This window comes from Nannospalax galili, unplaced genomic scaffold (genome assembly GCF_000622305.1).
Source record: "Nannospalax galili isolate Female #2095 unplaced genomic scaffold, S.galili_v1.0 scaffold312, whole genome shotgun sequence".
Lineage (NCBI taxonomy): Eukaryota > Metazoa > Chordata > Mammalia > Rodentia > Spalacidae > Nannospalax > Nannospalax galili.
The window spans coordinates 6,456,887-6,468,967 of NW_008335967.1; the positions used below are offsets into that span (position 1 = coordinate 6,456,887).

Here is a 12,081-nt window from a genome sequence, read left to right on the forward strand (position 1 = left end):
CCCCCTCCCTCCCCCCCTCCCTCTCTCCTGGTGCTGAGGGTCAAAATCCAGGGCCTCATGCATCTAGGCAACACTATCACTGAGCCATATACCCAGCCTTTTCTTAGAAAAACATCTATTTTTCTGGCCCTGTACATGGTTGTCAAGTGCTTTGCCACTGAATTTTGTCCCGGCCCCTTTTTTAAGTTTGTTAGTCTCAGTATGTAACCCAGGCTTGAGATCCTCTTACAATGTATTGAGTATATTGCCTTCTTGTGTATAAGAGCACCCTTGTCCAGCAGTGTTTGCAGAGGTCAGAAGAGGGTGTTAGATCCCTTGGAACTGGAGTTACAAACAGTTGTTAGCTGACATGTGGGTGTTGGGAATCGAACCCGGGTCCTTTGTAAGAGCAGTCTGTGCTCTTAACCACTGAGCCATCCCTCCCCCCTTTTTTCTTTCTTTCTTTCTTTCTTTCTTTTTTTTTTTTTTTTTTTTTTTATATATGAACAATCCACTGAGTTTTAATTAGGGTTGCTTGCATGTGCATGGGTGTGAGGTTATTTACCACATCATGGGCAATGTACCAATGGCCATACCACTGAAGAAAAATGACTCTCCTTTCCCAAGCAGCTGTTAATGGCCAGGAGCTCCTCTGCTAGGGATGGGTCCTCACTTGTCCCTATCCTATCCATGATGGAAAGTTGAGAGACTTGATCTTGTGCAAGTAACCACAGCTGCTGTGAATTCATGAGTGAATGGTCCTGTCATGTCCAGAAGACAGCATTTCACAGCACTCCTCCCTTTCCTCCTGCTCAGACAGTCTTTCTGTTCCCTCCTTTTGTGATGTTCACCAGGCCTTGGGGATGGGGCGGGGGGAGGTGTGGTATCGATGTCCGTTTAAGACTCAACAGTCGCTCATCTCAGCATATTGACCAGTTAGGAGTCTATGTTAACTGCTGCACACTGCAAAAAAGCTTTTCTGACCAAGGTTAAGAGAGCTGCACTAATCCCCAGATATAAACATTTAGAAAGCAGTTTGACAACATGTCTGTTTAGCAAATAAATTGTAGTAGGTATACCCCCTATGGTCTGAATGGGGATCCAAGGGCTTTTGACAGGTCTGCATCACCTGGCATAAACTCCCTCTTGTGGAATGAGCCTCAGAGCTCAGAAAGTGGGTGGTTACCCCATAACAGTCATGTCACTATTGTGCTAATAAGCACATTTTGGCAATATATATTTTTGATACAGTATTTTTTTTTTTTTTTTTTGGTCTTTTTAAGACAGGTCTCCCTATAGGCCCAGCTGGCCTAGAACTCATTATATAAACCAGGCTGGCCTCTATCTCTCAGTGCCTCTGCCTCCCAAGGGCTGGGATTAAAGGGGTGCACCACCATGCCTGGAAATACAGTATTTTTTTTTAAATATTTAGCCGGGTGTGGTGGTGCACACCTTTAATCTCAGCACTCGGAAGGCAGAGGCAGGTGGATCTCTGAGTTGAAGGCCAGCCTGGTCTACATAGTGAGTTCCAGGACAGCTGGGGCTACAGGGAGACCCTGTCTCAAAAAGACTAAAAAATATTAATTAATTAATTAAAAAATCTTCATGTGTATTTGTAAGTGCTTTCATATATATGTGTACACCACATGCTTGCCTGGTGCCCTTGGAGGCCAGAAGAGAGCATCATATCTCCTGGAACTGGAGTTGTAGGCAGTTGTGAGCTGCTCAGTGTGGGTGGTGGGTCCTCTGCAAGAGGAGCAATTACTTAACCTCTGAGCTGTCTCTGCAACTAAGATACAGTATTTTAAAATTCTCATAAGTTAAGCTAGTTGGGGGCACTTACTAGAGCCACCCTTTAATGATAGGAATGACATAGTGTTTTAACCTTATAGGACATTATTTACATAAGAACTTACACCATATTTTCCAGTCATCACTAATAAGTAGTTTGAGTCTACTATTTTGTGTCTTACAGTCGTGATGAGAGGAGGTGGATTGAAAAGCAAAACCGAGCAACAAGGGCACAGAGGAAAAAAGAAGAAATGAACAGAATCAGAACATTAGTTGGTAAGTATAATTAATATTTTTTAAGAGTTCTTTAAATGTTAGAAATTCAGAAGGTTAACTTTTTTTTTCTTTTGGATAGATAATGCTTATAGCTGTGATCCAAGGATAAAAAAATTTAAGGAAGAAGAAAAGGCCAAAAAAGAAGCAGAAAAGAAAGCGAAAGCAGAAGCAAAGCGGAAGGAGCAAGAAGCTAAAGAAAAGGTGAGGTGCCATTTGAGAAAGCTGGGCTCGAACTGTTCTTTAATTTCTTTTTATTTTTTGTCTTTTTTTTTTTTTTTTTTTTTTTTTTTTTTTTTTTTTTTTTTTGGGAATAAAAAGCTGTGAATTGTTCAACCTACTTTGTAACCAAAGAAGCAAAGCTGTGTAATGGAGTTTTGTTTTGTTTTGTTTCATAATGCACATTCTTTATGTATTTTTAGTTCGTGTTTTCTCGGTCTGATGTCATCTTTTAAGATTAGAGAGCATTTAGAAATTTTTAATTTATTAAAATGATTTTGCTCGCCATTTTTACAGCAGAGACAAGCTGAATTAGAAGCTGCTCGGTTGGCTAAGGAGAAAGAAGAGGAGGAGGTTAGACAGCAAGCATTATTGGCAAAGAAGGAAAAAGATATCCAGAAAAAAGCCATTAAAAAGGAAAGGCAGAAACTTCGAAACTCATGCAAGGTATGCCAGATTGATGGAACAAATACTAGCACAGGTAAACTAGGTTCCTAATGAAAACTTAAGAATATTTCCTCTTACACCATGCAGGTAAACAGTATAGATTTTATTTTTAAATGAAAATTTGGGATGCTGTTTTTTATTTGGTTGGGCTTTTTGTTTTTGAGGCAGGGTTTCATTTTTTTTTTTATTACATTTATTTGGTTTTTGTGTACATGTGTGCACATACATGTCCTATGGCCTGTGTGTGGAGGTCAGAAGGCAATTTGTGGGAATCAGTTCTCTCCTTCCACCATGTGGGTCCTGGTCTCAGTTTGTCAGGCTTGGAGGCAAGTGCCTTTACCCACTGAGCCAGCTCTCGGTCTCATGAAGCCTATCCTGGCCTTGAACTTACTATAGCTATGGGACCCTAGAGAGGTCATGTATACTCTGGTGCCTTACCTTCCTCACTCTACTGTTGCTGAAGTGATACCTAGTTGTAGAGATAAGTTAAATGAGATAATTCACAAGTTGGACTTGGCATATTTGGCATTTAATGAGAAAACTTGATAAAAACCTTAAAAAGGCCACATAGGAACTTAGGTTAAGTAATGCTTGGAGATTATACATAAATTCAAGTAAAGGTTCTGGTGCTTGTTACCTGTTTTATTGCTCTTTTCCAGCATGAGTATTATTTATTCACTGAATGACCAGACAGGTATTTATTGTATACCAAGCAGTTATAATTTACATAGTCCAGGTCTTCGAGGAATCACTGGTTAGTGATGGAAAATGACAAAATGAACAAGCATTCATACACTTGAAGATGAGTATTGGGAATATGAAGGTATCAAAAAGGTAGTCAGAGGCCTAGTGAAGGAGGGTACACGGGATTAGAGGTGGGATGTTGAGAGAATGCAGAGAAATGAGGCTTAGAGAGCAAGCACACCTGAAAAGGAGAAGCCAGGTCTTGAAGAGCTTTTATATATCTGGATAAAATCTAATGTTGGGTTGGTTTTGGTCAGAACCTCAGAATACTAAGAGAAAGAGAGACTAATTAGGACTCTTGCCACATCCAGGTTAGAAAGTGTTGTGGCCTGAACTAAGGTAGACATGGTGGGATTAGAAAAGAATCGATGAAGAGATATTTACAAAGCAGAAAAGGCCTGTTGGTCTAGAGTATGTGATGGAGTAGTAGAGGAGGACTGAACTTTACATATGCCTTGGTTTCTTGCATGGAATACTGAGTGAATGATTCACTAATACAGAAGACAAAGGAGAAAAAGATGGATGGAAAATCAATGGGTCCAGTTTAGGACATGTTGAGCCTATGTATGGGAATACTACACTGGTCCTGTGTGTGTATAAGTGTAGAGCTTAAGATCAGGATCATTACATTTCGTCCATATCTTGATGACACTAGAAACCTTGCAAGTGGATGAGATCACCCTGAGAAGGTGTGCAGTGGGTAAAGTGGAGGATGGGACCCTAGGAAACACCAATACTTAGGGTACTAAACTGCCAAAAATGAAACCTGAGGAGTGACCAGACAGATAGGAAGAAAATTAATGGTACTTTTAGAAGCCTTGGGATGTGTCAGCAGGAAAAGCAGCACTGAACTTCAGTGAGAGCCATATCCCATGGGTTAAGGAAGCAAGAATTGAGGAGTGGGAGATAGACTGTCAGCAGTAACTTGAAGCATGGGAAGATTTGTCCAGCTGATTCTACATATGCTCACTTACATCATGTTGTTCCATTCTGAGCATGATCTTAATGGGAATTTTTGCTCATATCTTTTGTTTCTTAGCACAGCATATTAGAACCCCCCTTTTAATATTTTATTATTTTTATTTTATGCATATGAGTGTATTGCCTACATGTATGTAAGGCACCCATGTAGTGAAGTGCCCACGGAGATCAGAAGAGGGCTTCAGGTCCCCTGGAACTGGAGTTAAAGACAGTTGTCAACTGCCATGTGGGTGCTGGGAACCGAACTTGGGTCCTCTGCAATAGTAGCCAGTGCTCTTAACTGCTGAGCCATCTCTCCAACCCCTAGAACCCCTTTTTAAAATGTCCCCATTTTCCCATTCAGCATACTAGATTGAAAGGACAAGACATTGACTTATACAGAATTTCCTGATCCTGAAATGGTTCTTTAAGGAACTGTCAACTTTTACAATACTCAAAGGTACTCTACACTCTGTATTGCTTCCATACCCACGCTTATTATAGTGCCTTTTACCGCTAGCTGCTCAGGGAGAACCTTGGGAATACAGCTGGTGACCACATGAGGTCATTGTGTGCATTCACATCCAACACCTCTTGGGAAGCTCTTGTTTGTAATCAAGTTGGTGATGTACTTGGATGTGTTTTCTAATGTTGGCAGATATAAGATGGAAGTGTTTGCATTTGTACTTCTAGACTTGGAATCACTTTTCAGACAGTGAAGCAGAGCGTGTTAAAATGATGGAAGAAGTGGAAAAGCTTTGTGATCGGCTTGAACTAGCAAGGTATATCTGAGGAGCTGCTATTAAAGTCTTGTAGCCTCCAGATAGTTTCAACCTCCCACCCCCTACCTCTGTCACCACTGTGTGTGTGTGTGTGCGCGTGCGTGCGTTCCTTGAGAATGGAGCCCAAGGCTCTGAGCATACTAGGTAAGGGCTGTTCCATGGAGCTACACCCCAGTTCTCACTCTTTTCCTTAGCTTACAGGGCTTGAATGAAATATTGACATCATCTACAAGAGAAGTCGGAAAGGCTGCTCTGGAGAAACAGGTACTAGAAACACATTACTTATATTTGCCATTTAATTATTTCACCTGTTCCTCTCATGTTTAGATTACTAAGGGCAAAGAGTGGCTGATTTTTTTGTGTGTCTATATTTTGTTGATATTAAGTGCTGTTGACTTAAATTGGAATTAAATTCACTATATTCCATCTGTACATTAAAATGTATTTTTTTAACCATGTATAGTGTTTGGTTTGTAGTATCTAGCGTATCCGTTATGGTTTTCTTTTTTAAAAAATTGTTTAAATAATTGTTTTGATTATTCTCTGAGTATTTCATAGGATAACATTTATACGCAAGCTTTGGGTAAGGACACTTAAAATGAAGATTGAGAAACTACATTAATTGTAAATAGAGGTCAGAGTAGAAACTTTTGGAGAGAAAGAATGGGAAATGAAGTTGGTTAGGAAAAATAAAGCCAAATTAAATACCTTTTAATATTGGCATGACTAGTTTCCATTACCATTAGATCTTTTAGTTAACAGAAAGTTCAATGTTGTGCTAGTTTTGGGCATTACTGGGCAAGATGTATCCAACAGATATAAAGTTAATTAGTTACAATTTTACTATAAGGATCTGGACTAAGAAAAATGGAAATTAAGAAAATGCTTTTGCTGGACATGGTGGTTTTGTTGGGTGATGCACATTTTTAATCCCAGCACTCGGGAAGCAGAGGCAGGCAGATCTCCGAATTGAGGCTAGCCTGGTCTACATAGCAAGTTCCAGGCCAGCTGGGGCTACAGGGAGACCCTATCTCAAAAAAAGAAAAACAAAAAAAGTTTTCAAAGTTAGAATTACATGAACTTGATGACTGGTTCTAAGGGACTGAAGAAGAGGAATGTGTCAGAGTGACCCCAAGGCACAGCTGTCAGAAGCATCAAGGTCATATAAAAGTTTTCTTTGTGCATATTTGAAGGTAGGCCAGAAGGAACAATGTAAAGGGTAGAACCCCAAGTTAAAACAGACCACTGTTCTGTACATTTATGTTTTTGTACAGACTATGAGCTTAAGAGAATTGAGGTGGCTTGTATATGTGAATAACCCAGAGACCATCAGCTTGGACAGGGAAGGTCAAGCTGTGGGCAGTTCTTGGTTCCTCAAGCATACCTGCAGCATGAAAGGCAGAACTAAGCCAGATGAAAAGCTGATGCCAATTTCAAGGTTCACCTGTGGGGCATAAAGTTGGAATGAGGATGACACTGAGTTGAGGACCAGAAACCTCCAACCAGAAAGAGGGTGTCAGTCACATGATACTTCTTAAGTCTGACTTGCCTATATTTGTGTAGATAGAAGAAGTAAATGAGCAAATTAGGAAAGAGAAAGAGGAAGCTGAGGCTCGGATGCGACAAGCATCTAAGAATGCAGAGAAGTCGACTGGTGGAAGTGGGAGTAGCAGTAAAAACTGGTCAGAAGATGATCTGCAATTACTAATTAAAGCTGTGAATCTCTTCCCTGCTGGAACAAACTCAAGGTACTGATTTTCTAGAAAATTTTCTCTATACATTGGAGCCTGGAAATAATGGAGAGAGAAATCAAAGTAGGAGCCTTGATTATAGATAAGCTTGAGTCTAGAAAGACTTTCACTAAATTCTGTGTCATGGTGGAAAATGAGAAGCTAGGTGCACTCCAAACTTCTAGGCTTATCTATTATACCACCACCTCTACATACATACATACATACATGTAGCAAGATACTCATCATTACTTTCTTTGCAGAATGAAGAGTCTAAGACATAAGTCTTGACCACTGCATTGGCTTATTCTGTCCTGGCTTGTAGCAGGGGCTGTGTTTTGTGTCCTGTAGTTTCCCTCTTGCAGTCTTGTTCTTTCTTGCTTCTAGCCTCAAACCAGAACTTACTTCAAAGTCTAGATTTCAAATTCAAGCCTTAGAGAGTCAGACTCACTCATTCCATATAGATGAGTAAACTAAGGCGGTTTTCAAAGTGATTTCTCCTTTTCAAGAACGATGTATTAAATTGACAATACAAACAAATGTGTTGTTTTCTGTTATGTTTATAGATGGTTGGTTTAAATCTATCAAAACCAAGAAACAGTGCAGGCAATAGCAGTGTAAATTAACAGCATCAGTAGACCATTTAGGGTTCTTTCTGTAGATCTTATAACCATTCTGCTCTAAAAACATAATCATTTTTGTGGGGTTTTTTGTTTTGTTTTTTTCTCCTTAATAAAACGTATGCCTGTTTCTGTAGATGGGAAGTTATTGCTAATTACATGAATCTTCATTCTTCTTCTGGCATCAAGAGAACTGCCAAAGATGTTATTAGTAAGGCCAAAAGCCTCCAAAAGCTTGGTGAGTAGTTTTGAGAAGTCAATTTGTTACCTTACATACATATTTTAAAGTAATTTATACAATTTATTGAAAGACTGAGTTGATCTGTTAATTTTTTTTTCATTTCCCAGACCCTCATCAAAAAGATGACATTAACAAAAAGGCTTTTGACAAATTTAAAAAAGAACATGGAGTGGTACCTCAAGCTGACAATGCAACACCTTCAGAACGATTTGAAGGTAAAGTTTGGTGTTTCTGTGAGTAGAAAATACTAGTTGATTCCAGACCACCTGAAAGTATCTAAGACCTAGGGTCTGTGTTAACGGTGACTAGAATATTAAATTTAGCATATTGAAAGGCATAAAGCAAATGTTTCTAAGTCAGTTAACAGGCTTACTTCAACTAACCATTGAGAACTGCAGTTCTTCAATTGAGAGTCCATTAGAGGAAGACCTGTGATTGGTCAGCACATACCATAAATCAGTTAAAGGATGTAACTGGGACATTTGGACACGTAATAGTATTCTTTTTTCCTCAAGACTTATTTCCTGATTTTGAAAGCACTACAGGGCTGCCAAGGTAAGCTCGCACTTGCTGCCAAGCCTGATAACCTTTAAGTTTGATCCCTAGGACCCACATGATAAAAGGAGAAAACCAAATCCTGCAAATAATTCTCTGACCTTCACACTCATGCTATGGCACACATATGTACATCCATACATACAAATAAGAAAATGAAATTAAAAAATTTTGAAAAGCAAACTATAAATGTATGAGGAAATGTCCTTTTTTTTTCTTTTTTACTTTTTTGGTCTTTTTGAGACAGGGTCTCCCTGTAGCCAAAGCTGGCCTGGATTCGCTACGGAGACCAGCCTGGCCTCAAACTCACAGAGATCTGCCTGCCTCTGCCTCCGAGTTCTGGGATTAAAGGCATGCACCACCATGTCCAACAGAAATGTCCTTTTTTAAAATTTTATTTTATGTGTATGAGTGTATTACCTGTGTGTAGGTAGGTGCACCCATGTCATGCAGTGCCCAAGACAGCCAGCAGAGGGTGTCAGATCCCCTGGAACTGGAGTTACAGATGGTTGTTAGCCACTGTGGGTGCTGGGATTCAAACCTGGCGTCCTCTGCAAGAGCAGCCAGTGCTCTTAACCACTGAGCCATCTCTCCAGCTCCAAAATGTCCTTGTTTTTAAGAAGTTATCATGTCTATGACTTAGTCTCAAATGGTATAGAATGTGGATGTCTGTATATAAGGAAAGGGGTAAGCAGATGCTACAAGATGTTCACACTTGGGGAAATCTGGGTATATAAGAATTTTTTCTATCTTCTGAATGTATTTCAAAATAAAAAGCTAAAGACCATTACATTGCTGTTAATCTTTTGGACATTCTAGCTAATTGAATTACTCTGGACTATTAGTTTCCACAAAGTCATATTTATTTTACGTGTATGTGCCTGGTTGTATGTGCACCACATGAGTGAAAGTGGCCACTGAATCCAGACAGGGCATCTGATCCCCTAGAACTGGAATTACAGGTGATTATAAACTGCCCTATGTGGGTGTTGAGAACTGAACCAGGGTCCTGTGGGAGAGCAGTAAGTGCTCTTAAATACTGAGCCATCTCTCCAGTCTCAACATGTTTTTTTCTTTTAATTGTCAAGGTTCGAAAAATGTTAATGTACCTGTGAGTCACCAATCAATCCTTAAGCTACTCCCCCCACCCACACACACACATGCTTTCCAAAACATAGTTCTAAACAGGTTTGGATTAGTAAATAGTCTGGCTTATTGTCCCCAAATTTCAATTTGAGAATAAAAACTTAAAAGTGTTCTGTTGGGAAGGTCATTCTGGGCTTGAAAAATCTGGGATGACTTGCTTGTCTGAACTCTGGACTTGAAAAATCTGGGGTGACTTGCTTGTCTGAACTCCTTTAATTCTGCTGTAAACAACAGCCTGGCACCTGTTTTTTATTTTCTACAATGCTAGAGGCCAAATGCAGCACTTTGCTCATGCTAGGCAGGCACTCGACCACTGACCTGCAGCCTCAGCCCTGGCACAATTTCTTTTGACTAGTAATTTCTCATAGGAATTTTACAATAGTTTGACTTTATTTTGGTATCGTGAAGTAACTGAAGAAAAGAAAATAATTACATGTCATTTTCATCTTTGTCCCAAGGAAATGAATTAAACTTATTTTACTAAGTAGAACTCTTAACCAGTAAGGGCTTCCTAAAACTTAAAAGGTACCCTCCAAACAATTGTTGGTCTGCCTAGAATAGAGACAAGTTCTCTGCCTTTTTAGATTGAGGAACAATAATAAGCAGTGGTCAGACTACTAGTCATTCTACAGACCCTACTGCATTTGCATCGTGATCTGAAGGTACCTGCCAGTTGCTGTCTTTTACATTAGAATAACTGAATTGGCTTTTCAGCATTTAACATTCTCATTTCACCAATGCTTATCAGTGGCGGCTGATAAGCATCCTTAAGAAATACATTTGTTTTTGATTTGCTGTTTTGTCAAATACAAAGGTTTATTTGAAAAACTGCATTAATGGTTATCAGAGGTCCCTAGCATTGGCTTCATTAAGATATTAGCAGGTGTAGTGAGAAGACTCCAAATACAACACTGACTCTAACCCGAGCCTCTGTCTCACTGAAACCTGTGGTAGCTGGCAGTTTTCACAAGCACTTTTTTTTTTTTTTTTTTTTTTTTTAAGCAGGGTTTCCCACAGCCCCCGCTGGCCTGGAACTCACTATGTAGACCAGGCTGACCTTGAACTCACAGAGATCCGCCTGCCTCTGCCTCCTAGGTACTGGGATCAAAGGTGTATGCCACCACACCTGGTGGGGTTTTTTTCCTAGCATGTAATGTTTTCCAGGGTCTGTTCTTTCCAGGGTCTGTTTGTATTTATGACAGTTCTCTTTTCCCTAACAACCAGAAATCCTGAATGACTTTTCTCCTCTGAGAAAAGGTCACTTTATTGCCCAGGCTGGTCATAGAACTTGTAGGTTCAAGGGCTCCTCCTGCCTCAGCCTTTTAAGTAGCTAGGACACTAAGTATGTACCACTATTCCTCACTTTTAAATGACTTTTGTGATTTTGAGCCCAAAAGTCCAAATTTAGTATAAATTTACATCTAATTAAAGAGTCTGGTACAGATATTATTGGGTTACAAGAGACCAACAGTACGAGACAGATAGCTTCTGTTACACTAATCTATTCATTAACTGGGGTGTGAGAGAAGTTCTAAGACACAGACGTTTTTATGTGTCTATCTTTAGAAGTTTGTTCAGTATTATACATCTTATATCAGAACTTATATAGCAACGTAGCTAGCTGTGTGCCAAAAGATATGTCTGAGAAGGTGGTCCAAGATCATTTTCTACCATTCAGCGTAAGAGTTTTCAGACAAAATTTTTTCTTAACAGGTCCATGCACAGATTTCACCCCTTGGACAACAGAAGAACAGAAACTTTTAGAACAAGCTTTGAAAACGTACCCAGTAAATACACCAGAAAGATGGGAAAAGATAGCTGAAGCGGTTCCTGGTAGGACAAAGAAGGACTGCATGAAACGATACAAGGTTGTACACTTTCAGAGTTTATAGATTCTATTATCATTTAAATTATAGCATGGTATAGTTCACATTTTGGTATATCTACTAATTTTGTAATACTAGTGCTTATTTTAATACCATAGCAGTTATGGGGCCATACTTAGAAATGGACCATACTTAGAAACTTTATCCTTGGCAATTAGTGGAATCAACATTTATAGTACTGTTTGTTGGTTTGGGGACAGGATCTCCCTGTGGCCTTGGCTGGCCTCAGCCTCAGCCTCAGTGCCTCCATCTTCCGAATGCCGTGAGGGCATGTGCCACGTACAGCACTGAGTTAAATGCTCTATTAATTTTTAGATTCATCCAGTTCAAGTTATTTATAGATTTTTGCTAAACAGGTATGTCTGCTTTGAAAGTGACAGAGTCTTAATTTAAACCACACCTTTTTCTCCTCTTAGGAACTCGTTGAGATGGTAAAAGCAAAGAAAGCTGCTCAAGAGCAGGTGCTAAATGCAAGCAGAGCCAAGAAATGACAATCTTTGTTGTGTGCATTTTTATAATAAAACTGAAAATACTGTACAAGTTTTCACCTCAAAATTATATTTATAGTAATAATCTGTTTTTGTTGTGTTTATTTTGAGACAGGGTTTCACCATGCAGCCCTGGCTCACCTGGAACTCTACCCATTATACAAAAGAATCAATCAGAATGTTTGTCTTGTCCTTGAAAAGTAGACTATTTAACTCAAAA

General features: G+C 39.4%; 2 protein-coding genes across 3 annotated transcripts in view; one reads left to right on the forward strand and one right to left on the reverse strand.

Annotated features, from left to right (window-relative positions):
• Dnajc2 (DnaJ heat shock protein family (Hsp40) member C2) overlaps nucleotides 1–11,931 on the forward strand; it is a 28,122-nt gene extending 16,191 nt beyond the window's left edge. For both annotated transcript variants that reach the window (XM_008830761.2, XM_008830762.3), the window contains exons 8-17: nucleotides 1,955–2,046; nucleotides 2,126–2,247; nucleotides 2,560–2,709; nucleotides 5,107–5,195; nucleotides 5,390–5,459; nucleotides 6,759–6,943; nucleotides 7,683–7,783; nucleotides 7,894–8,001; nucleotides 11,201–11,355; nucleotides 11,790–11,931. In XM_008830761.2, coding sequence (XP_008828983.1) covers nucleotides 1,955–2,046; nucleotides 2,126–2,247; nucleotides 2,560–2,709; nucleotides 5,107–5,195; nucleotides 5,390–5,459; nucleotides 6,759–6,943; nucleotides 7,683–7,783; nucleotides 7,894–8,001; nucleotides 11,201–11,355; nucleotides 11,790–11,864 — 1,147 coding nt within the window. In that variant the 3' untranslated portion in view covers nucleotides 11,865–11,931. The remainder of the gene's footprint in view (nucleotides 1–1,954; nucleotides 2,047–2,125; nucleotides 2,248–2,559; nucleotides 2,710–5,106; nucleotides 5,196–5,389; nucleotides 5,460–6,758; nucleotides 6,944–7,682; nucleotides 7,784–7,893; nucleotides 8,002–11,200; nucleotides 11,356–11,789) is intronic.
• A 15-nt stretch (nucleotides 11,932–11,946) lies between these two features.
• Nucleotides 11,947–12,081, reverse strand: part of Pmpcb (peptidase, mitochondrial processing beta subunit) — a gene marked incomplete in the record, with an annotated part of 13,389 nt that continues 13,254 nt past the window's right edge. Inside the window, 1 exon segment of the mRNA XM_008830760.3 lies at nucleotides 11,947–12,081.